The following is a 26,978-nucleotide window of genomic DNA, read 5'->3' on the forward strand; positions in this document are numbered from 1 at the left end:
ACCTTGTAAACCTGAAAACACAACGTCTGACTCAACAAACGGGTCCAAAGAGAGACGAAAACACAGAAAATACATTTTTCGGCAAGTGCCAAAGAAAAAACAGCTGAACACATCTAGACCAACTAAGTCTTTAAAAAAGAACTGCAGTTCTCCATTTATTTTAAAATGAGTGCAACAGAACATCCTGAAGAGAAAAGATGGACTGCGATCACAGCTCGTTCTTGCTGCTCTGAGAGCCGGACACTGACGAGTCCGTCTCAGGTGGAACTTTGTTTGACTGTGTTGAAGCTGGATCTGAGTCCTTTCCATCAGCCTGCTGGAGTCGTGTTTTTACTGTCTTTTTGACAACTTTCTTAACAGCAGGTTCACCTTTGGTCTTTGACTTTGGTACAGCTTTGACCTTATTGGATTTTTTGGGAACTGGTTTTGTTTCAGCAGAGTCCTTTGGCAGGTCTACTGGTTTTATTGCCTCTGACCCAGCAGATGTGTCCAGCTTTGGTTCTGATGTTGCGTTGTCTTGTTGTTTGTCTGCTGCCACCTGGTCAACCTCTGAAGAGTCATTTGAGTTGTTTTGGCTGAACTCAGCATTCACAGGTGTGGAAAACATCTTCATCATCTCCTGAGCTTGAATCCTCTCCTAAAGACAAAAGATGAAGAATGTATGTAAAGTTTTATTCTTCATCCTGAATGGTCTCACCAGTGACCCCCGCGACCCGAAAAGGGAGAAGCGGGTAAAGATAAGGGATGGATGCTTCGATCAGCATTACCTTTTCTTCATGAGCAGGGTTGAGGGTGAACCACAGAGCAACAGCACACCTCTGACCCTTGGTGACAGCTCGGACACCATGAGGGTTCTCCTTCCCTGCTCCAAACCCGACAACACGGCCACAACGTGGATGGACCTCAGCCTGGAGAGAAGAAAAATAAAAACTGGGTTTAAAACCCTTCACTGTCTGTATTAGACTGTACTGAACAAGAGATGCACCACGACGTGGAGAAAACAACGACTCGTCCAGAACGTGAACCCAAAGTCTGGCCAGTTTTCAGTCTGACTCTGTGATCGCTTTGGAAAAGCTCTTTGGTGCTTCATGGATTTAGATTTGTTGTCATGCTAACAGTGGTGATCTGTCTGTCCATCCATCCATCCATCTGTCCATCCATCCATCCATCCGTCCATCCATTCAGTTATCCATTCATTAATTCAATTCAGTTTATGTACGGTATATAGCTCCAAGTCACAACAGAAGTCATCTCAGAGACTGAACAGAAACATTCATATATAAAATAATAATTTAACATTATTTATCTGAGGAGCAGCTTTGAGTTTAACTCCATCACAGACTCTCATCTTGAACAAGAATGAAGGCAACAGTGGAAAGAAAAACTCCCTCATGAGGAAGAAACTTTTAGCAGAACCAGCTCTGGACAAGCGGACCATCTGCTTCGACCGGCTGAGTTTGGTAGGAACAGATACACAATGGCAGGTCAAGAATCACATGTTAAGATAGAAATAGTATCAAATGAAAATATCCTGATGCATGCTCAATAATCCAGGTAGAAAAATCCAAAAAAGTTCAATCTGGTCCTCTGGACATTCAAAAAACCAAAAAACAAAACAATAAAAAATGTAGAAACGTTTCGTTGTTCATCCGAGAGACTTCCTCAGTCTGAGGTGCTGTATTCAGCTCAGTCTCTTAAATAGCACCTTCTCAGGGTGGATCAACCAGTTTGCTGCTGACAACCAGAACCAGCTGCTCACATGCTCAAGAAGGACCATCAGCCTAACAATGGATCATTAGCACCTGATGGCTGTTTACTGTTCACAGAGGGCTGAGTGATACTAGCAATCACAGCATTGTAAGAGGGGGACAGTTGAACCCGGAGGCCTCCACCCCTGTTTAATGATGGACGGTTTCTTTTCACAAAGATGGCCTCCTTTACTCCTCTCTCAAACCATCGTTCCTCTCTGTCCAGGATGTGAACATCTTCATCCCTGAAAGAGTGACCTCTGACCTGGAGATGAGTGTAGACCTCAGAGTCCTGGCCTGATGATGTTGATCTTCTGTGCTGGTCCATCCTTTTGGCCAGTGGTTGTTTAGTTTCCCTGATGTAAGACTGATCACCCTCCTGACACTGAACAACATACACAACATTGCTCTGTTTGTGCCGGGGGACTGGATCTTTGGGATGAACCAGTCTTTAATGTATTTTGGGGTTTAAAAGCCACTGGGACATTATGTTTAGAAAATAAACGTCTCAGTTTCTCTGATACTCCCTCAACATATGGAATGACCACTGGTCTGGGTCTGGGTTCCTCCTTTTCACCTGTTGGCTGACTGGAGTCCTGTTTGGGTTTCTTCTCTGCTTTCAGGAAGGCCCAGTTAGGATATCCACATTGCTCTAGAGCCTGTCTTGTGTGGGATTTCTCCTTCTGCCTGGCTCCTGAGCTAGTGGGGACGCTGTCTGCTCTGTGGTACAGAGTCCTGATGACTCCTAACTTGTGCTCCAAAGGGTGATGGGAGTCAAACTGCAAATACTGGTCTGTGTGGGTGGGTTTGCGGTACACCTCGGTTTGCAAATGTCCTCTATCAGAGACTGAGACCTCACAGTCCAAGAAAGCCAACCTGCCATTTTTTACATCTTCTCGTGTGAACTTGATGTATTTATCCACAGAGTTGATGTGGTCAGTAAAATGTTGGACTTCCTGAGATTTAATTTTAACCCAGGTGTCATCAACATACCTGAACCAATGACTTGGTGGTGTCCCTGAAAAGGACGTCAAGGCTCTCTTTTATACCTCCTCCATCTTGGTACTTCAGTTTCTTCCCACAGACCAAAAACATGCATGTTAGGCTGATTGGTAACTCTAAATTGTCTCTAGGTGAGTGAGAGAGTGAATGGTTGTTTGTCTCGTTTGTCTCTATGTGTCCCTGTGATGGACTGGAGACCTGTCCAGGGTGTTCCCCGCCCCTCACACAGTGATTGCTGGACATGGGCACCGGCGACCCCCGTGACCCAAAATTTAAGAAGCGGGTAAAAGATAAGGGATGGATGGATGGATGGATCTAATCTACTTTTCTTTTTTTTTGGGGTACAATACAAAAATTGTACGCACCAACAAATTTGTCCAAGACTGTACGTTTATAATTAATCAACAAAACGGGAATTACCGTGACTGTTTCTGCATCCAGCTCTGTGAAAATAAACTCTCCTCCTTCAAAGTCGTCGTTCAGATAAAGGATGGCACTGCAGGACAGACATCAGGATGTTAGCAGTGCGCTGTCATACGTATGTGCTGAATCATGATTTCTGTGTGTGAGAGCTCACCTGTAATCTCTGTGTGTGTATGCAGGAGGTTCTTGGACACACTGGTTTATCTCAGGAATCAGCACACAGTTGTCCACATGAACAGGGTGGCTCAGGTCGTTTCGGTTCTCCGCCTTCTCTAAAACAGCAGAAGCACAGAGAGAAGTTAGGAATCCCCCATCACTTAACTTTCAGTACTATAGATCAGTGTTTTTCAAAGTGGGGTCTGCGGCCCCCTGGGGGGGCACTAGGGGGCCTCAGAAAGCTGGAGAGAAGAGGGGGGAAAAGCAAAAAAAATATATATATATTTTTTAATTAAATTTATAGATTTTTTCAAATTACTGTAATAAAATTGAATCTATTTTTCAATAATTATTTAAAAATGCATTTTATAATAATATATTGAAATATTCTTCACCATACTTCATACTTTCATCTTTCTGATTGGCTGCCAGTCAAACGTACCAAGCTGATATATTCTAAAAGTTAGCATAGCAAGGACGAAATGAAGTATCCAACATTTTCAGTCAGGTCATCTGGACAGTTTCTTTTTTGTGCTGAAACGTTTCACCTTCCATCCAGAAGGCTTCATCAGTCATACACACAACAAAACTGATTCTTCCCCCAACAGTTTACTTCAAAGTGGAACAAACCAGTTATGTTGGTGCTAAGATGGTGTCTTTGGTATGCCCCTCCTCCATTGCCGGCCCTCTTCCTTGTTGACAGTTGTGTCAAACTGGTTGAAAAGACTCAAACAAACAAACTCAACCAGTCTGACATGACTGTCAACAAGGAAGAGGGCCGGCAATGGAGGAGGGGCGTACCAAAGACACCATCTTAGCACCAACATAACTGGTTTGTTCCACTTTGGAGTAAGCTGTTGGGGGAAGAATCAGTTTTGTTGTGTTTCCTTGACTGATGAAGCCTTCTGGATCAAAGGTGAAATGTTTCAGCACACAAAAAGAAACTGTCCAGATGACCTGACTGAAAAATGTTGGATTGGTTACCTGGATTATTGAGCATGGACTTTGATGAAATGAAGTTGTTTCTAAAAAGACCAAAGGAAGTGACTAGCAGCTCTGCTGTGGTGGAAACTCCTGATTAAAAACAAAGAGCTCGTGGCCAGTTAAAATTCAAAGGTATGAGGAAGTAGACATTAAGTATGGCTTTACAGTCGTACAGAAAAATGGCCATGATAGCCTGAAATGTGTCGTCTGTCTGGAGAGGCTCGCAAACGTGTTTACAACCTTTGAAACTTCAGCGCCACTTGAGTGGGATTATAACACAGTGTTTAAAACATGTTGGTTAATAACATTTTTATGCTCAGCAGCTGTAACAATTAATTGAAAATAGTGAATAAAAGTTAAAACATTCTAAAAGTTGATGTTTATTTACATATTTTGTAGCTTTGTTGGTGGGTTTGTGAGGGGGGCCTCAGCCAGAAGCTAATGCTGTTTGGGGGGGCATGGCATGGAAAAGGTTGGGAACGCATAGATCATCATCGGCATCCAGAGACCTCGGGGTCCCCGCTCTGACATTTGCAGATGATGCCCTTGTGTTGGGATCTTCACATGACCCACGGTGTGCAGCTGGGGGCTTCTCGGGGCGAGTCAGCTCCTCCAGGGCCAATGCCATGAATTTTAACCACACGGAGGTGGTGCTTCCTTCAGGTTGGGGATGAGTCTTTGCCTCAAGAAAAGAATTAAGAGTATGTGGGAGTCTTGTTCATTATCTGGGGGGGGGGGGGGGGGGGGGGCAGCCTTCCAGATAAGGTGAGGAGCTCCAATAGCTCTACTCCAAGCTCCTCCAGAGTAAAATGACTAAATGGATTTGAATCTGACTTCAATGGGTCTGTTATCTTTGCTGTAGAGTGCCATGAAACAACTTGTTATAAAATGGTGCTATATAAATAAATGGAATCGAACACTAATTTATTGCAACCCCAGCCCATCAGATTCACACAAGTATCACCAAGTTCCCCCGAGAAACTCTGCTCTTATAATGGCGCTTCCCTCAGAAGCAGATGGAAAAGATCCTGAACCAACACATCATCTGCACCCAGTGAGCAGCAGACAGTCATTAGGAAACATGGACGAACAAACAGCTGGAACCAGAAAGGATAACGAGCCTCTAACAGGCAGGTGGGTGAATAAACTAACTAAGATTAACAGAAGTACGGAGGCTGTTCTAATGACTTCAGTCTGTATTGGGGGTGTTTACAGACCTGTCAACAGTAAAAAGACAAAGGTACTTTATGCTTTGCTGCCATCTAGAGGCAGAAACGAGTAACACACGTTTGAATTGAGGCCCAGCGTGCTCCATGTCCAGCTGAGCAGTTGATGTGTGGTCAGTCACGTGATTGTGGGACGTTTTTTCGCACACACCTTAAAGCCCCTGGGAAACCACTCTTTCTGCAGTACACGTCACCGCATGGGTTTCGTCCCTGCAGCTGCCGTTTGGCCACAGATCCATGGAGAGGAAAGCGCCACTGTTCAGCAGACAGACCCCTCCGTACAGGTCTGTGCATCTCCAGCCAGGAGGTTTTTGGCTACTTGACTATCTTAAGTGTCTGTTTAGGCGTGTCTAAGTGCTTTTCCACATTAACAAAAACGCCCACAAACTTCTGACTCGTTACAAAATACTTGGCACATGTCTGTAAGAAAAAGTTGGAACATCATGGAACGTCATAACCAAGTGGAACATCTGTGACGAGCATGGACTGAAGGTCCACAGTCAAAGAGGGAGACTCCACACAGTGATGAGAACGGCAGTGGTGAGATCCTGTGAGAGGTCCAGATCCAGACAGACAAGCAGGTGAAGGCTAACCAACAGGACATTGTGGTGGTCGACATGCAAGAGAAGGTCGTGGTGATAGATGTAACAACCCCAGGTGACTGTAGCATCAGGAAGCTGCATTCACGTTCGGACGATGTCGTTTCAAGAGCGTTAACAAGTTGGACGTGTTGCTGCTGCAGATCCAGTCTCCATGAAACGTCGACACAGCTTTGGATTTGTTCACTTGTCTTTTAACAAGAAACACATAATGTTCCCAAACAGGAGACCACAACGACGCGCTAGGCTGCTAACGCTAGCGTGCTGCAAGAGAAGAGCGTCGTGCTGAAACACGCTTAGGAACTTTAGTTCCGTGGGGCATGATTATGTGAGAGATTTCTTGTTAAAAAAAATTTAAGGAATGAATAAATAACCAAAACGGTACAAACGTGGACCGAACCGAACAGGACGTACCGAAACGGTTCAATACATATGTATATATATATGTATGGAATGGTATAAAGATTATTCATTTAAAAAAGTACAAAACAATTCCATAACAATATAAAAAAGATACAAGAGATTTAAAATGAAAGGCAGCAGAAAGAAGAAAAAATCTTATTATATCTGCCCCTTTTTCAAACAATTATTTCAATCATAATAATCTTCAAGTAACAGAACAAAATGAACAACTCTTTCTAATTTTTCTAATTCTAATACAAAAACACACTAAGCTACTTTTTTTTTTAACAATTCAGCTTTGATCTTTTTCTTAAATGTACACATTGACTTGACATTTTTCACATCACTCTCTAGAACATTCCACAATCCAACTCCTTGGATTGAGGTAGACCTTCCCTTCAGACTAGTTCTGAATTTTGGTTTGACAAATATCTCTATCCCCTTAAGATTGTAACAACTTTGTTTTTAACAAAATTTCTTTGGATATTTAATGGTAATGTGTTATTTTGAGCCCTATACATAACTGATAAAATACTGTAATCTACCAAATCATGGAACTTCAATAAGTTCAGTTGATAAAATAATGTGCTTGATGGGTGACTGTAATGCTTTCTGGTGATGATTCTTACAGCTCTTTTCTGTAAAATAAAAATAGGTTTTGTAAATGTTTTACACGCTTTCCCCCAAACATCAATGCAATAGATTAAATGTGGAACAATGATTGTGTTATACAACATGTACGGAGCTTTATCATTTAATAATTCCCTGACTTTGTATAGTACTGCAATAGATTTAGATATTTTTGTTCTTACAGAATTTATGTGATTTTTCCATGTTAGCTGTTCATCAATGATTACACCCAAAAATTTCATCTCATTAACTCTACAAATCTCAACACCCTCAATTTTAAATGGATCATCAACAGTTCTCTTTTTGTTACTAAATATCATGTATTTAGTTTTATCTAAATTTAATGATAATTTATTAAGTTTAAACCAAGTTTGTATTTTATCAAATTCTGTCTTCATCAATTCCAACATCCGTTTTACATCTTTACCCAAACAAAAAAATGTGGAGTCATCTGCAAAAAGGACACATTTGAGGAGTCCTGATACATTCACTAAGTCATTCACATATAAAATACATAACTTTGGTCCAAGTACAGAGCCTTGAGGAACTCCACACGTGATATTGCACAGGTCAGATCTTACACCATTTATTTGTACAAACTGTTTCCTATCTTTTAAATAGCTAGATACCCAGTGTAATGCTGGTCCTCTTATACCATATTTATTTAATTTTTCAAGGAGAATAGTGTGGTCAATAGTATCGAATGCTTTTTTTAAATCAACAAAAATACTAACACAATACTGTTTTTGATCGACAGCAGTACTTATTTGTTCTATTATTTCCATGAGAGCCATTGATGTAGAGTTTTTTGCTCTAAACCCATACTGACTGCTACTTAGAATGTATATAATAAACTACTACTTACTGCTTGTATTACTATTCCTACTTGGCAGATTTTCACTTATCGTGGGGCTCCAGGGTACGGATCCCCAGCAATAAACAAGGGGCTCCTGTTCCACCAGACCTCTGCCGGCTGCATCGGCTGATCGGTTTTTGTGATCGGCACTGAAAGGCATTGATCCGTATCAGCTGATCACATACTTTTCAATGGAAACTGGCCAATTATGATCAGTGGCCAATCGATCTGAACATCTCTAGTACAGACCCCATGGTGGAAGGCGATCCTGTGGCCTCCTCACTGAGAGGTGACCGGCTCCAACCACCATGCTGCCATGAAGAACACCAAACATTTTACTGTAATGGACTACTACTGCACGTCTAAAGAAATTCAAAGTAATAAAAAAAACGTTTCCATCACACCAACAAGGTTTCTGCATGAATTTAGCCTGGGAACCACAGCAGGGAAAAGAAGACGTGTTCAAGGGTCTTACCATCGATGGCGGAGCGACAGACCAGGTGAGAGTAGGAGAAGTAGAGAGGAGTGTCCAGACTGAAGTACGACTCCAACACTTTCCTCACCTTCTCACTGAGGTCTAGGAACAAGCGAGCGCTCTTCAGAGGAACCTTCCCCTCCTGCCCGAGCTGTGGAACATGGAGACGTGTTCATGGTCTGAGTCAAGACTTCGCTCAAGTATTTTAAGCTCTGGTTGATCATTGGAAGAGCACATGATGCTATTATGTTCTGTGTCTCTTCTTCCACCTGAATAGTGTCACTAACATTAGAAGCCTGTGGTCCCACAAAGGTGCAGAAGAACTGCTGCACGCAGTTCTCTCTTCTAGGCTGGACTGTTGTGACTCTTTATTATCTGAGCTCCATCTTACGTCAAACACCTTACTGTTCGCTAACACAGCACTTCACTCTCAGCTGCAGGTTTACTTGTGGTTTCTAAATTGTTAGGTTAACCTTGTTTGAGGCTCGGTCTGGTCTACTCTGACTCATAACCTGGTCCAGACCAGTTCAGACCAGTCTCATCATCACCCGATAAGGAGTCGTTGTTTTTTCCAACACTTGTTGCACTTCACCCCATTATCCACCATCAGAAACAGATAAGACCGGTGAGGTCACACTGTCACCCCACGGATACATCCTGATAGGCTGTGCCCGCCGGAAGTGAAGGCGGAGCCAAGGGCCAATATAAGCTGGGGCGTTCTTTTACATGGAGCTTCCAGTTCCGGGTTGTGACGGGTCAGACAGACGCCTCAGTGCTGAGCTCGTAACTTTTCCTGCCATATCGACATAAAATGGTCAAAACAATTTACCCCTCTTGATTATACTGAGTTCGTGTGAGTTTCCTCTCCACCTGGGAACAAAAGAACCAGAAGGGCGCCGTGGTCGGACGGCTGACAAGTTTCTAAAGCCGAATATGAGGCAGAGCCTCTGGAGCCTTAGAACTGCAAGTTGTCAGATGACCAGCCGGTTCAGGACGTTAAACTGTGTGCAAAGTATAAAACTTGTGCAAGTTCAGAGTTTGACGCAAAAGTTTTGAAACGTTTTCACAAGTGGAACATTTGCTGGTACAATTTCCAGTTATTACAAAACAGTAGTTTTTTTTTGTAAAAACTGTTGAAGATATCAAAATATCAGTTCGGTCACTTAAAGTGCGACTTGTGTGAACAAACTTGATCTTTTGACTGCGAGCTCTAAAACTCCAGACAGCTGCTCATGTTTCTGCTTTTCCAGTGGACTGGTACCATCGAAGCAGTGGGAACAGCCAAACAGTAGATTCTGTTCTTTTCTTACTCTTATTTAACAAGCTATTAACATTTATATGCATCAGATAACTTTTGACTTTTCAGAAACATCTTTTTGGACAGGTCTCCTCTGTCCAGTGACCTGAGGAGAAGCTGCAGAAACAGTTCGGTGCGGAGATAAATCACATGCTCCACGAACATTTGATGCGTTACATGAGGATGAAAACCGGTCCGAGCCATCAAAGAGCTGTTCCTGCTTCAGCTCATCGGGTTTCCAATCGTTCACACACAGATTTGGGTTTAGATCATTTCTGTTAGTTTCAAATGATTTTGTCTTCACTGCAGCCCAGAGGAGGATCCAAACTACAAACCTTGACAGCCTTCAGGACACTGACCCCCTGAAACATCTCACTGGGGGTGTGAGGAGACGGCTGTCCACTGTAGCCGTCACCTTTCAGAGCAGCCACCTGGGAACACACAGTGACGTGATGAGACACAACACGCACAGACGACACGACGGCTTCATTCCAGACTCACGTTGGAGAGGCGCTGCAGCTCCCTGCACTCGTCGCTGCTGATCACTTGGTCCAGCAGCACTCGCTGAGAGCCGTTCAGCTGCTGGGACGTCATGGTCACCTTGATGTCGTCGTACAGCACAGCACCAGCTGCAAGACGCACGTCAAAATTAAACTCAAAAGGTTTTGGTTTCCATTTATTGTGTTTTATTTAGCTTCTCCAATAAAACCTCTTCTGGCCACTTGAAGTTATTTTAGCCGTTCATGAGTTTGTTCAGCTCGTGCAGAAGACGAGTGATCCAACTTTTCCTTTTTTTCTCTTTTTGAAATCAAACAAGCAGCACACCGATGTCCCCGTCACTGAGGGACGGGACTGTTTAGTCTTCCACATGAATGTTTCTGGACAAACTGAACAGAATGAACCTTAATGTTTCCAGTGCAAGGTATTCAGGGGTGGAGCCAGGGGGTGGCCAGTGGTGGCCTTGGCCACCATAGATTAATCTACAGCCACTCAAGTGATTTGAGGAAACTTTACTTTGAAGCAATATAAAAACTACAAAGAATAGTTTCCTCAAATGATCGGGGTAGATGGTGGCAGCGGCCATCTTGGATTTTGACTTGCAACCCAATTTCCAATAGTGATCTTTCTTACTTCTAGATGCAGAAAAACTCCAAAACGGAAGTTGGTACCTCACTTATTTTTCAAGCTATCATGCTCACAACATGCAAGGACGACAGAGATTTCCAATTCCCTATTTGCGCCACGTCGGGACAAACGAGGTAAAACGTTGTGAAAAATGTAAAGAAATGCGATCGTTTGCAGATCTTGTTAACCCAGGATTTATTCAACGTTATAAAATGGTTAAACAAAGAACCTAGTGTCACGCTGCAGCTGCAGGAGGGGACGAAGTGATGGGTCAGGGTTAGTGTTTCTAATCGTGCCGCTGTGCTGAGACTCTGGGAGGAAAGAGGCTGCTGAAAGCACCGTGTGCATCCTGGGAGACTAAATCAAAATAACATTTACCTCAAACTGCTTGTGGTTGAATGTGTGAAAATAAACTTGTAACAACACAAGTTCAGTTTTACTACTTTTAGCTTGCTATTTGCTTCTTTATCATTTGGCTGGAGTTTTAATATTTTAAGTTTGAAATTAATGTTTTTCCCCTTTTAGTCTAACCACGTCAGGTCGAGCTTTTCAGACCCTGAGCCTGAACATGCTTCATGTCCCGTCATGGTGCATTTGGGTTCTCGTGATTATACAGTTTTTCCCCATCTAGTTTCAATAGTAGTGCCTGTTTCATTAAAAGGAAGTTCTAGATTATACAGTTTACAGTTCTTTATCAATCCATCCATCCATTCATCATCTTCCTCTTGTCCTGAGGTCAGGTCTTGAGAGCAGCATCTTGAGCAGGGAGGTCCAGACTTCTCTCTCCACAGCCTCTTCCAGCTCTTCTGGGAGACTTCAAGGCGTTCCCAGACCAACTGAGAGACGTAGTCTCTCCAGTGTCCTGGGTCTTCCCCGGGGTCTCCTCCCAGTCTGACATGCCTGAAGCACCTCTCTAGGGAGGTGCCCAGGGAGCATCCTCACCAGATGTTGAACCACCTCAACTGGCTCCTCTCGAAGTGGAGGAGCAGCGGTTCTACGCTGAGTCTCTCCTGATAACTGAACTTCTCATCATATCTTTAAGGTCCAGTCCAGCTACCCTGCAGAGGAAACTCAATTCAACCTCCTGTATCCACGATCTCATTCTTTCAGTCTCTACCCAGAGTTCATGACCTCAGGTGAGGGGAGGAACGTAGACCGACCAGTAAACAGAGAGCTTCGCCTTACAGCTCAGCTCCCTCTTCACCACAACGGACCGGCACAGAGTCCGCAATACTGCAGACGCTGCATCAATCCGTCTGTCAATCTCACGCTCCATTCTTCCCTCACTCGTGAACAAAACCCTGAGCTACTCGAACTCCTCCACTTGAGGCAGAACCTGACTCTCAGTTATTTATTCATTATTTAATTCAGTAACAATTAATATGAGTAGTTGATAAAGAACATGTCATTTCCTACTTCTGAAAAGGCCAGACAGTTATCTCCAGAAAACAGGAAGTTAGGTTTATTTGTTTTTTGTTCCATGTCGATGGTAGTCTCCAGTTACAAATACTTGGATGTACAGTAGAAATACTTGGATGTACAGTAGAAATACTTGGATGTACAGTAGAAATACTTGGATGTACAGTAGAAATACTTGGATGTACAGTAACATAGTTGTGTGTAACTGGGACCTTGAGTACAGTTTTGTTGCAGCTCGTAGCACATGTGATGTGAATGACAATAAAGAACCTTGAACTTGAACAGGGCTCTTTCATTTGGTTTTCAAGGTTGAACCAAAGGCAAGAATGAGAAATTTTTAGACTAGAATTGCCACAAGATCTTCACTAATCCAGACAATCTTGGCGTCAACCTCTTTGTTTCTCAAGCTCGATCCATTGCTCTTAATCAACATGTTCAGTAACTGAGTGAAGAAAAAGTCTGAAGGTTTTCCGTTTTGATCGATTCGAGCAGAAACATCACCTGATGAGACATTTTGTTAACCAAGATTGAGACATTTACCTTCTTGTGGTGCAAGTATCTTGGTCAAGTCTGAAGAATCCTTCTTTTTCTCCTCAACCAGAGTCTCAATCTCTTTCATCAGGTTTCCTATTTCCTCAGTGATCCTCGCTGCGGTCTCTCTGTCAGCCCTGTGGCGTAACACAACAACACAAGACACTTAAAGGCTCAGAAAAACCAGCATGTATCGGTGGAGGTCTCTTCAGTCTTACTTCTGTTTGTCTCTCAGTTTCTTTGGCATCACACCTTCAGGGGTCCATGTGTCCTTACAGTTAAAAAATAAGAAATTTGACCTCATTTTGTCAACTGACAGAAAATATGATAGAATAAGAAATGATTTCTTTACTCACCGGATCAACAAATGTGAGTCCAAAGGCTTCATATCCAAAGTAGAGCAGTTCCTTCTCCAGTATGGACTGCTGGATGTACTCTTTCACCGTCTGCAGGTTGCACGTTAAACCACACCTTGTACTTTAGCTATTATCTTATTTAATCAATATTTAACAATAAAAGTAACAAGTTCAAATTCAAAAGCATGATAATACATTTTACAGCCTTCTCAGTAAGTGCTGGAATCATTTCCAACACAGACACAGAGAGGTTCTGTTCAGTGGAAATGTTGGTGAACTCTGACCTCCGATGAAAACGTCTCACCAGCATCACAGGCATGAACAGAGTTATGAAGTCATAATCATCAGCAGCTGTCAATCAGTTTTGTACAGATAACATACATTTTCAAGAATCTAACAAAGAATTATTTCACAGTGAACTGATCTTTATTCTGTACGTTGCAGCAGACCCAGCTGAATGAACGCAGCTCAAAACTTCCCTTTCTTTTCTGTAACTACAGCCAAGATCATGAAATGGATCCACATCAAAGCGTCATGTTGTGAACACTTGAAAGATGGATTTAGCTCTTTAACTTTATGACTATTCATGTTCCTCAGGGGGGAATCAACCTCCTGATTTAACTGATTAAAATACTAGTTTTAAATGTTGTTTCCACATAAAACTAGTCAGTCTTTGAGAACCGTCTCTGCCTGAAATGAAAATATCTATATATTTTTGATTTTATTTTAACTATTTAAGGTTCTTTTGGGGTTTCAAAACTCTACACTAGTTTTTTTTTATGACAAAATATTTATTTTACAGTAATTTAAATCAAAAAGTGTCTTTTCCTCATTAGTCAGCGCTCTGGGTCAACATCCAAGTCCTCCTCTGTTCTCCAAAGCTCAGAACTGATGCTTGTTTCTGTTGGTCCAGTCAGAGGTTCTGGATCCCCTCCTCTGCAGAATCAGACCTCCTAGTGGGGCTCGGTCCGCTCTTCCTCTTCTAAAACAAATCATGATCACCCTCTTCATCATCAAAGTCCTCTCTGTCTGACTCAGACGGTTTTTCTCCTTCATGATCCTCTCCTCTGTCTGAGATGTTCGGACTCGACGGTTCCGTCCTCCTCTGGGTCTGCAGCTCCTCCTCGCATTCAAAAATCATCTCAAACACACTAAAACTGGCTCAACACATTGAACTACACCCTCACTGTAAACCCAAACATGCTAAATATCAAATCTCTCAACCCTCATGACTCACTCCCGCCCTCGCTGTGACTTTATCGAGCTGAACTCCGTTCAACTTCAGCGTCTTCTTCTTCTTCTTCCTGTTGATCGTTGGGTGGTTGATAACCAGCTTGGAGCCTCCGTCAGAAAGGAGGGGAGGTTGTTTATGTGTTTGGTGGGGGTGGGAGGTGAAAGTGGAGGGTGATGGGGGTGTTTTGTCCGTCTTTGCGGCAGCCTCTCGCTCTAACGTGCTTCAGATATAATTTCAGAAAAAGATGTGGCGTGGATCATAACTCTGGTTTTACTGGGCCTATCAACACTTTTTAAAACTAGTGTGTAAATTAAAGTTTGTACTTTTGACAAATTAAAATGGAGTTTTTCTGAGAGGCTGCTTCTTCCTGCTAAAGTGACTGAAATCAGTCATATGACTGACGTGCTGGCGTGCTGATCGACTCCAGTGTGACTGAGAAGGCAGCGTTTATGCAGTTACGCTCTTATCTACAGCGTTGCTTATTTTAGCTCAGACCAGTTTTTACTTTTTGCAACAGTTTTGCTAATTATATCTTTTAGCTGCAGTTTAGCTGAATTTAGCTTTTAGCTATATTATTGCTAAATTTAGCTTTGATTTTGTTTTCCTTTTTTAACTTTTAGCTACTGTTTAACTGATTTTTGCATTTGTTTTTTGTTTTAATTTTAATTAAGGTAGGGTTTCAGCGTCTTCAACAAATTTTGTCAAACACATTAAGAACTCAGTATTCACGTTGCATTTCTGCAGAAAGTGCTACTTCTCTAGTTTTAATTCTGTGTTGCCGCCTGCCAGGACAGAAAATGTGTCCAGGAAGACATTGTGTAAAAAAGCACTCCACACCAAAACAAAGCAAGAGTGGTACCTGTCTGGCGGATATGGTTCTGGCCTTGTCCTCACCCAGCACAGCTGAATAATAGTTCAGGTTCTGGTTCATCACCTGGTCATCAGGGTGGAACAACAGGAAGGTCCTGGCACACTCTATAGCCTGCTCATACTTCTCACCTGGTGGAAGAGGACAGAAGCAGCATCTTTATACTGGAGCAGCACGTCCACTGGTTGTCGACAAGAACGTTTTGTCATCAAGTTTTAGGTTCGAGTCTTTTTTTCATCCTTTGGAACACAGAAGATAACATGAGATTTATGGATTTCTCTTTTTCTTGAAGTCCACTTTTATAGACTAACCAGGCTGCTGTTAAATTTTATAACTGTTTCCAAAGCTGTTTTTATTGAACTACAATATTTTAAATAATTATGGTGTTTGTGAAAAGTTCCCGTCTGGTTTTAAACACCATAATTTAACTGAGTCAGACTTTTTTTCAACTCAGTTTTTATTGTTTAACATTTTGTCACACACAACAGAACCAGCAGATATCAGCAACAGATGAAAGTCACAATCTTATAGGAATGTGCCCTCCCACTGTCCCGCGGCGCGTCGTGTCCCGCGGCGCGTCGTGTCCCGCTGCGTCGTGTCCCGCTGCGTCGTGTCCCGCTGCGTCGTGTCCCGCGGCGCGTCGTGTCCCGCTGCGCGTCGTGTCCCGCGGCGCGTAGTGTCCCGCGGCGCGTCGTGTCCCGCTGCGCGTCGTGTCCCGCTGCGCGTCGTGTCCCGCTGCGCGTCGTGTCCCGCGGCGCGTAGTGTCCCGCTGCGCGTCGTGTCCCGCTGCGCGTCGTGTCCCGCGGCGCGTCGTGTCCCGCGGCGCGTCGTGTCCCGCTGCGCGTCGTGTCCCGCTGCGCGTCGTGTCCCGCGGCGCGTCGTGTCCCGCGGCGCGTCGTGTCCCGCGGCACGTCGTGTCCCGCGGCACGTCGTGTGGTGCACTCCCTCCCAGCCTCGGAGCCACCCATGTCTCCAAGCAGTCTTCTCTGTGCATAAAACCTGTCCAGTGTCCTAGCACAAGTTCTTGGACTAAACGTTTATTTGACCATCTTTGTCAGTTTTGCTGTGGCTGAGTGGTTAGAGCAGTCGTCCTCCAATGCAAGAGTTGGGGGTTCCAATCCACCAGCAGTCACATGCTGAAGTGTCCCTGGGCAAGACACTGAACCCCTCATAGCCTCTGATGTGTGTCCCATCAGTGCATGAATGTGATCTAAAGCACTGATTAGTCTCTTTAGAATGATTTGTTCAATTATCTTTGTAGAGATCTAGTATAGAGCTGTATGAATGGGTAAATGAGGCACAGATTGTTGTAAAGTGCTTTGAGTATTGTCTACTTTTGGTATTTTAGCTGCAAGGCTTGATCCAACGTTCACAAAATGATGATTAAATCCATTTACAATTTCATTTTCATCATGGATTTCATTGTCATCCTTTAAAAAATATTGTGAAATACCTGTTTTTGCTTTATGACTTTTCAGAACACTATTTATTACTTGCCATGTTGCTTTCATGTCACCATTACTTTTATTTAATAAATCACTATAATATTCCTTCTTGTGTTTCCTTATAATCGCTACTAATTTATTTTTATACTTCTTATATTTCTCTTCAGCCTCTTGTGTTCTCAGTTTCAAAAAACATGTATACAAGTAATTCTTTTTTTACAAACATTTCTCAACTCTTTCATCATCCATGGTTGGTCAACAACATTTCTCTTTGTATAATTATTTTGCACACAATTCTTTTCATACAGAGCTCCTAAAATATTCATAAACTCATCATATGATCTGTTCACATCATCAACATACACGTATTTCCAGCTTTGTTTATGTAAATCATCTTTTAATTTGTCCATTGCTTTTTTTGATGTGTTTATTGTTTTTTTCTTAATTGTAATTTCTTTTGTAATGCTTTGATCATTTTTATAAATCATGAAAACTGGTAAATGATCACTCACATCACTCGTTAAAATACCTCCCATCACATCCCCATTTGTTACATTTGTGAAAATATTATCGATTATTGTAGCACTATGAGTTGTAATTCTTGTTGGTTTTGATATTAACGGATAAAGATTTAAACTATACAATGAATTTGTAAACGTACTGATGTTATTTGAATCTGTTTTATTTCCCAGGTCAATATTAAAGTCTCCACACAAAAAAATGCTTTTATTAAAACTCTTGTCCAATAATTGTACGATTTTATCAGTGAATATTTCTAAATTTGATCCTGGAGATCGATATACACAACTTATCAATATGTTTTTATAATTCTTGTTTATTATTTCTATTGTTATTAGTTCCATGATATTATCAACAATTATTGACATTTCATTAATTAATTTACATTTTATTTCATTTTTAACAAATAGAGCCACTCCACCACCTCTTTTGTTGCTTCTGTTCACATGATATAATTCATACCCTTCCATGTGAACATTAGTTGTGTTTTCATCGTTGAGCCACGTCTCCGACAGTGCTATTATTGTAAAGGTTCTGTTTAGCTGTTTTAAATAATCTGTTATTTTGGATATATTTGCATTTAAACTTCTACTATTAAAGTGAATAATAGAGAGACCTCCATTAGTTATATTAATGTCATTAAACTGTTCTTCATTGTAATATTCACAGTCTTTTATTTCAGGGAAAAATTTGTATCAATCGCATCTTCATCATTGTATATTTTAAACTCTAAGTCTTCGTATGTTGCCATGTTTTAATGTATTTGTTCATTTGTATATTTTGTTAATTTCGTGTTTGTGAAGTTATGTCAATGATTTATCATCTGTCCCCTCTTGAACTCATTTTAGTCTTTCCAGATCCTTCAGGTCTTTTATTATTTTAGCCTGAGATCCTTCCTGTATTTTGGTAGGGTGGGGGTATATGTGTCTTGGCCAGGACCCTATCATAAACATCTCAAGGGTTTCTTCTGGTTAAATACAAGTTTTAAAAGCAATGTTCTACTTCAGGCTGTTGTTTTATGATTGAGACTCACTGTTGTAGTAGGAAAACTGCAGGTAGTTGAAGTGTGAAGGCAGGAAGTCCTCAAAGGGTTTGTCTCTGCCAGCAGCTGAGGCCAGTTCCACGGAGCACAGCTGCTTACAGTTCAGAACCTGCAGGTAGTGGTCTGACACACACACACACACAGAGAAATCAGTACTGTGCATGTAAAATCACTGTGGGGTGTATTTATGTGAGCTAGAGAAAAAGAAACACTTGTACAACCTAGGAGCACTCAGAATACATGTTAGGAACCAGTTTCAGCTACTACCCTGTGACTTATACAATGTTGTGGCTAATTTGTGGATTTTTTTTTAATATATAATTTATTTTGGCAGGTTAACGAGCTTCCTGCCACCAAAAAACATTTTACTTTGACACACCTGGGCACTCATATAGCTGCCCAACGAAAGCATATCATATATATATATATATATATATATATATATATATACAGTGAGGAAAATAAGTATTTGAACACCCTGCAACTTTGCGAGTTCTCCCACGTAGAAATCATGGAGGGTCTGAAACTTTCATCTTAGGTGCATGTCCACTGTGGGAGACATAATCTAAAAAAAAATTATAGAAATCACAATGTATGATTTTTTAAATAATTTATTTGTGTGTTACTGCTGCAAATAAGTATTTAAACACCTGTGAAAATCAATGTTAATATTTGGTACAGTAGCCTTTGTTTGCAGTTACAGAGGTCAAATGTTTCCTGTAGTTTTTCACCAGGTTTACTGCAGCAGGATACTGGACCATTCCTCCACAGATCTTCTCTAGGATGCTTCCACCCCCATGCTTCACAGCAGGGATGGTGTTTTTGGGATGGTACTCATCATTCTTCATCCTCCAAACACGGTGAGTGGAATTAAGACCAAAAAGTTTTATTTTGGTCTCATGTGACCACAGAACTTTCTCCCATGACTCCTCTGGATCATCCAGATGGTCCTGGGCAAACTTCAGACGGGCCTGGACGTGGGTTGATTTAAGCAGGGGAACCTTCCGTGCCATGCATGATTTTAAACTATGACGTCTTAGTTTATTACCCACAGTAACCATGGAAACAGTGATGCCAGCTCTCTTCAGGTCATGGACCAGCTCCTCTGTGTAGTTCTGGGCTGATTCCTCACCTTTCTTAGGATCACTGATACTCCACGAGGTGAGATCTTGCATGGAGATTGACAGTCATGTTTAGCTTCTTCCATTTTCTAATAGTTGCTCCAACAGTTGATCTTTTTTCACCAAGCTGCTTGGCAACTGCCCTGTAGCACTTTCCAGCCTTGTGGAGGTCTAGAGTTTAGTCTCTGGTGTCTTTGGACAGTTCTTTGGTCTTAGCCATGTTAGTAGTTGGAGTCTTACTGATTGTGTGGGGTGGACAGGTGTCTTTATGCAGCTAACAACCTCAAACAGGTGCTTCTGATTTAGAATAATAAGTGGAGGTGGACTCTTTAGAGGAGGACTAACAGATCTTTGAGGACCAGAACTGTTGCTGATTGGCAGCTGTTCAAATACTTATTTGCAGCAGTAACACAAATAAATTATTTTAAAAATCTTACATTGTGATTTCCGGATTTTTTTTAACTACTACTTACTACTTGTACTACTATACCTACTTCAAGTAGGGGTGCACCGATCGCAGTTTTCTGGCCGATCACGATTTCTAAAAAAGTCTGATCTGCCGATTTTGATTTTGGTTGATACCTATTTTGTTTTATAAGCGACACCGTCAGGTGTTATAGAATCACAATGCACCTCTAATTTTCCAATATTATTTTATTAAAAAACATACTCTTGAATAATATCCAGGAAACAATACAAACTTGTTTTAACTGGCCATGAGGTCGTGCTCTGAAATATAAATGAAGTTCAGACAACTGTTGTTAAACCTTCAAGGTTTTTCATCGCAGGGCTTCAGGGTACGGATCTCCCGCGATAAACGAGGGACTACTGTACAGGATAAAACAGGTGTGTCGTGATGGACCGCCTCACCTGTCATAGACTGGAACAGGTCTGCGTTGTACTCCATGTAGGTGTAGCCATCGAAGCGGTAGGCTCCCTCACACAGTGCTCTGCACTCCTTGTCAGCGATGGAGTACTCCTCCAGGGCTGCCTCGAAATGTTCAGCTGCCAGTCCAAAAGAGTCGTCGCTGTAGTGGCGTTTCCCCAGCAGAAACTCAGCCTGAGCAACGAGGACACATCACAGCTCACGCTTTGTCATTTTTTCATACTTCACTTTTCAGATGGGTCATGGAGGTGTTGCAGAAAGATAAGATTGACTGATAAGATACTGATCGGCTCATTAGGTGTAACAGAACAGTCCAGAGCAGAGCAGTTCTGTTCACGGCACTGATCCAGTTGTTCAGTTATACTGAGACCAACGGCACGTTACGTCTTACTGGTGAGCTTTGTTCAGTCGAGCACTCCCCAACAGTCTGAAGTCCAACAGGCTGCTTGTACCAGGTCAAGGTCAAGGTCAAAGTGTCTTTATTGTCATTCCACCACATGTGGTACATGAGGTGGAACAAAACTATGTACACAGGGTCCCAGTTACATCCAACAAAATACAAATTGTAAAGAAAAATACTAGTTATATCTGATATGAACCAAGAATACACTAAGCACTACTAGTACAAAACACTGCGCCAAACAACAGCAGCACGAACACGAGTCTGTGTGAGCAGATGAGGACGAATGAGCACAGCGATATGAAATAAATCAGCAGCATGAAATGAATCAGCAGCATAAGATCAGCATCATGGATAGTCAGCAGCACATACACGTATCACTTTAAATATATATATTTTCAGGGTAGAAGCTGTTCCTCAGTCTAGTGGTTCTACACTTAATGCTCCTCAACCTCCTTCCTGAGGGGAGTGGGGCACAAAGTGTGTGTGCAGGGTGAGTGGGGTCTTTCATGATGCAGGTGGCCCTCTTCCTGCATCTGGAGGTGTAGATGTCTGTGATGGTGGGGAGGCTGACTCCAACATCTTCTGTGCAGCCTTCACCACTCTCTGCAAAGCTTTTCTTTCTGCAGCTGTGCAGCCTCCATGCCACACGTTGATGCTGGAGCACAGGATGCTCTCCACTGCACACCTGTAGAAGGAGGTGAGGACTGAGCTTCCAGACCAGCTCGTCTCAGCCGCCTGAGGAAGTAGAGTCTCTGATGAGCTTTCTTGGTCAGGCTGGTGGTGTTGTTGCTCCAGCTGAGGTTGTCATTCATGTGCACACCCAAGTTCTTGTAGCTGGAGACCACTTCCACCGCAGATCCTCCTATGTTGGGGTGGGGGGTTGTAGGTGTGTTTGTTCCTTATGAAGTCCGCAACCATCTCCTTCGTCTTCTTCACATTGATGTGAAGTTTATTCTTCCTGCACCAGCTCTCCAGGTGTTCCACCTCCTGCCTGTAGCTGGACTCATCATTGTTTGTGATGCATCCCACCACATCTGTATCATCTGCAAACTTTACAATGTGACAGCCTGATCTGTCCCATCCCTGGGATGATCTGCTCCACATGGCTTGTTGTAGTAAATTGTTAAAAATCATCAACATAAGCTGCGGGGTTACTGACAATCTATTTTTGATTTTCTTTTTTTCTTTGGGATATGTGGAAAATCTGTGCACCCGTCATCGTTCATTTCATTGTTTGGGGTGGTCCCTGTGGATACGAGAAGAACATGATCACTTTTGGCTCTGTTCGGACCACGAGACTCACAGATGGCGGCCATTTGTGTCGTATACTGAAACTGTGTCAGTGCCTGTACTATTCATGTGTGCCTGTACAGCTGATCCGGTGTGTGTGTGTGTGTGTGTGGGGGGGGGGGGGGGGGGGGGTGGGGATTTTGTTGCTTGTATGTTTCTTTTTGTTTGTACTTTTAAATTAAAACAAACAATAAAAAGACTGTTTTGCTACAACGCAGGTAAATCAATTCAAAGAGCAGAAAACCAGGCGGTAAACTTGCTCTCACCATATGTGGACTGGTCTCCAGATCTTTGAAGTCCTCCTCCTGAACTCCTGCCATCATCCTGTAATAGTCGAGATTCTGCTTCATCTCCGAGTGGTCTGGGTTGGCCTGGAAAAACGTGTTGGCAGCTGCCACCGCCTTGTCCAGTTTATTGATCTGAAAAAACACAAACATGTCCTGCTCAATGGTTCTACTGGATTATACTCCAGAAAAACCAATGTTCTGATTCTTCTACCATCTTAAGCTCCACTAAAACGTCTCCTTTCACAAGAGAATATCGATCCACCTCTCGGTTAGAGATCACTTTGAATGAGCAAGAGAAAGTAGAACGTTTCAAAGGAAAAAGCTTGTGTGCACGTTCTGCAGGCTGCGTCTGTGAGAGACGCTCAGTGGAAGAAGGCAACATGTCTTTGCTTCTGAAGAATGGTTAGTGCTACATCATCAAGCTGGAGTTGAATAATCTCTAGCCTCATCCAACCCAATCTGAGACTGTATAAAATTAAAGATTTTCAAAGTAAAGACATGTTTACAGTGCTGCTTGAAAGTTTGTGAACTCTTTATAATTTTCTATATTTCTGCATAAATACGACCGAAAGCAGCATCAGATTTTCACACAAGTCCTAAAAGTGATAAAGAGAACCCAGTTAAACAAATGAGACAAAACTATTATACTTGGTCATTTATTTATACTCCAGAAAATGACATTATAGATGCCCTAGATGGCCGAAAATATTGTGCAACTCTTTTTGTTGACCTTTCTAAAGCGTTTGACACTAGATCATGTCATCCTGATGAATCGACTCCACAAAAGTGGGTAATCTGTCCAGGCTGTTAACTGGTTCTCCAACTTTTCATCTGATAGAACTCAAGGCTGGGTCTAGTTCCTCCCTCCTTCCTATTTTAAAGGGAGTGCCTCAAGGCTCCTTACTGGGTCCTTTGTTGTTCACAATTCATGTAAACAATTTGTGCGATAACTTGCCTGATGCTAAAGTTTATCTTTATGCTGATGATACAGTTATTTATTGTTCATCATCTTCAGTTTCACAATCATTTAAACTGCTGCAATCTGCATTTGATACTGTTCAGTCCCGTCTGGCTGGGCTTAAGCTGGTTTTGGATGCAGAAAAATCAAAGGCTATGCTATTTTCAAATGGTAAGCAGCTCCCACCTATCCTCCCCAGTCTGTTAACTGTTCAAGGGGCTGAAATTGAAGTTGTCAGGTGCTATAAATATTTAGGTATTCTGATTGATGAGAATCTATCCTTTAAATCTCATTTTGATAAACTGGTTTCTAAACTAAAACTTAAATTGTTTTTTTTTTTAGAAACAAAAGATGTTTCTCACACCAAGGCAGAAGGCACCTGATTGTTTCAACCATTCTGCCCCTGGTGGATTATGGAGATCTGCTATTTATGAACTCTTCAGCCCTGGTTTTGAAAAACATGGATGCTGTTATGATATCACTGTGCCCTCTGTTTTATGATGGACTGTGTCCATCGAACACATCACTGCACTTTGTATGCTACAGCAAAATGTCTCTCTTTGACTGACCGCAGACCTTCTCACTTGTTGGTTTTTGTCTATAAATGCATCCTTGGGCATCTTCCTACATATTTATGTTCACTTTTATCTAGAACTTTAAACCATTATAGTCTGCGCTCTCAGGACATCATTTTGATGCAGGTCCCAAAGGTCAGAACTGAACTGGGTAAAAAGGCTTTTAAATATTTTGCTTCTGCCACTTGGAATATTCTGCAGAAGGATTTAAAGTTATCATCTCTTGTTACGTCGGGACAATTTAAATCAATTCTAAAGGAGCGAGAGCTCAGATCATTGGCTCCTGTAACTGCTCTAATGTGTAATTATTGTGATTTCTCCTGGATATGTATTTTGTGTATTTGGTTTAGTATTTTGGATTTGTTGTATGTTTTATGCTGCTGTCTTGGCCAGGTCACTCTTGGAAAAGAGGTTTTTAATCTCAATGAGTTATTTTCCTGGTTAAATAAAGGATACATACTTACATACATTATTTATTGAGGAACATGCTCCAATATTACACATGTGTGAGTGGTAAAAGTATGTGAACCTCTAGGATTATCAATTTGAAGATGAAATTAGAGTCATGTGTTTTCTCATTTTGAACTGAAGGAATCTGAAAAACTTAACCAGATCATCTTTTGGAGGTTTGGCATAAACTGGTGTGAAAGGATCGAAATGGCACATCAGGTAGGAGATTCAGAGGATGACATGAATGTTGAGTGGACACCAGTTAGTGGTGGGAGCAGGAAACTTAAGGAAGGTGACAGAGGCAAGATGGAGGGCAGGGCATTGCTTGAAAACCAAGGAAATAAAAGGGGATTCGAAGGAAACAGTTCAGATGATGATAAAGTGATTCGTAGGAAAATGGTGAGGGAAGAATTCAAGATAATATTAAGATTTAACAAAGAGGATGAACAGGGAAACCTTAGCCCTATTTTACCGTCAAGAGAAATAAAGAAAATTGGAGACGTAGAAATGGCAAAAATATTGAGAGATGGAAACCTAATGATGATCTGTAAAACTGAGGAGCAAAAAAATACAGCATTAAAGATTGAAAGCATTAGCAAAAAGATGATAACAGAAAGAACGGTCGTAGGAGAAAACAGAAACATTAAGGGAGTGATTACAGGGATACCAGTTGATGAGGATTTAGAAAACATAAAATGAAGCATTGCTGGAGCACAGGTACAAAATGTCTAAAGAATGTCAGAAACAGTCAAAGGAGGAAGAGTAGCAAGCATGTCAGTCCTACTAGAGTTTGCAGAAGCTGTTCTACCTGAAAAATCAAGATAGGATACACGAGTTTCCCAGTCAGGCCTTTTATTCCTCCTCCACTCCGCTGCTACGAGTGTCAGCGTCATGGACACGTGGCGGCGGTGAGTAAAGGGAAGCAGAGGTGTCCCAAGTGTGGAGAGGAGCACAGATATGAAGAATGTAGAGAAGAAGCTCAAGAAAAGAGTTGCAACTGTGGGGGACAACATGGAGTTAATTACGGAGGATGTGAGGTGAGGAAGAGGGCCGTACAAATCCAACACATCAAGATAACCAACAACATAAGCTCTGCTGAAGCAGTCAAGAGTGCAAGGACCAAAAACAAGAGAAACGGATCAAATAAAGAATCAAAGCCCTCAACAAACTACTCAAGCAGAAGAAAACATTTCAATGACAACAGAGAAACTCATTCTATTCATGGCGTACGTTATTAACTGTTCTGATCAGGCTCAGCACAAGACAGAGAAGATTAAAATAACTGAGGTGCTGAAAGATTTTTGGGATTTAAAGAGATGTCATGGGAAAATATAAATAAAAGACTGGAAACAGAAGGGAGGTCAGGAAACCTCAAAGACAAAAGCACATGATGATACTAGAATGGAATGCACGGAGCTTAACAGCAAATGGACAAGAATGTAAAGGATATATAGATGGACTTGATGGAAAACCAGAAATCATATGCATACAAGACACGTGGTTAAAATCAAATTTGGAGTTTGTTATCAAAGGATATAATTGCATAAGAAGAGATAGACAGGAAGGAAATGGAGGAGGATGTGGAACAATCGTAAAACAAGGACTTCAATATCAGATATTAAGAAAAGGAATAGAGTTAGAATATATAATAGTGGAAATATGGGGAAATGAAGGAAAGTGTAAGATAATAAATTTCTATAACCCATGCAGAGCACTGTCACTTGAGGTGATGGAGGAGGTGTTAAAATATGTGGAGGGGAAAGTGGTGTGGGGACTTTAATGCACATAGTACTTTTTTGGGGAAAAGTAATGATAGAAATGGACAAATAATGGAAGAAGTGATAGAAAATAAAAACCTTGTATGTGTTAATGATGGGAGGGGAACAAGAGTAAATGTTAGGACAGGAGCAGAGTCAGCAATCGATCTTACATTAGTATCAGATTCATTCATGGAGTTTGTATGTGGGACGTTGATAAAAGCACAGTAATGGGTAGTGATCATTACCCTATCAACGTTTCAATAGGCATAAAACCAGAGCAGAACACAGTAGAAGGAAAGAGAACGTTACTATTTAATAAAGCAGACTGGAACAAATTCAAATATATTACAGATGAAGAGCTACAGAAAACTGATCTGTCAACAGACAGTAATAATGTTAATATTTGTATATGAAAGATTATACAGGAAGCTACAGAACATTCAATAAAAAAGGTGGAAGAACGAGCGAAAAGAAGAAAGTACCTTGGTGGACAGACGAATGTAACAAAGCCTTAAAGACAAGACATAAAGCACTAAAAAGAAATCCTAGTTATCAGAACTTCATCGAATATAAAAGAAAACAAGCAATGGTAAGAAAAAACATCAAGAATGCAAAGAGGGAATATTGGAGAAACTTTTGTAATACTATTTGTACACTATACTATCACTACTATTGGAAGAGAAACAAAAATTGAAAAACTCTGGAAAATGATCAAAAGAATGGGGCAGCACGGTGGCGAGGTGGAGACATACATATGGAGCTCTACCACAGCACGGTGGTAGAGCTGCTGCCTCTCAGCGAGAAGGTCCCTGGTTCAAATCCAGGTCCAGAGGCCTTTCTGGGTGGAGTTTACATGTTCTCTCCGTGCATGCGTGGGTTTTCTCCGGGTGCTCCAGTTTCCTCCCACAGAC

At 41.8% G+C, this 26,978-nt stretch overlaps 2 protein-coding genes across 2 annotated transcripts in view; one reads left to right on the forward strand and one right to left on the reverse strand.

Annotated features, from left to right (window-relative positions):
- Positions 1-26,978, forward strand: part of c7h1orf50 (chromosome 7 C1orf50 homolog) — a 388,096-nt gene that overhangs the window by 339,424 nt on the left and 21,694 nt on the right. The window lies entirely within an intron of this gene.
- Positions 149-22,456, reverse strand: p3h1 (prolyl 3-hydroxylase 1; the record flags this gene model as incomplete). Its single annotated transcript, XM_037678547.1, is given in 14 exon segments — positions 149-637; positions 768-908; positions 3,171-3,246; positions 3,328-3,445; positions 8,502-8,652; positions 10,134-10,229; positions 10,300-10,427; positions 12,883-13,010; positions 13,092-13,144; positions 13,230-13,319; positions 15,323-15,462; positions 18,329-18,460; positions 20,329-20,518; positions 22,304-22,456. Coding segments are annotated over 14 exon segments (2,025 nt in total), but the record flags the coding sequence as incomplete, so codon positions are not given.

This window comes from Nematolebias whitei, chromosome 7 (assembly GCF_014905685.2).
Source record: "Nematolebias whitei isolate Nwh7 chromosome 7, NemWhi1, whole genome shotgun sequence".
In the NCBI taxonomy this organism is placed as follows: Eukaryota; Metazoa; Chordata; class Actinopteri; order Cyprinodontiformes; family Rivulidae; genus Nematolebias; species Nematolebias whitei.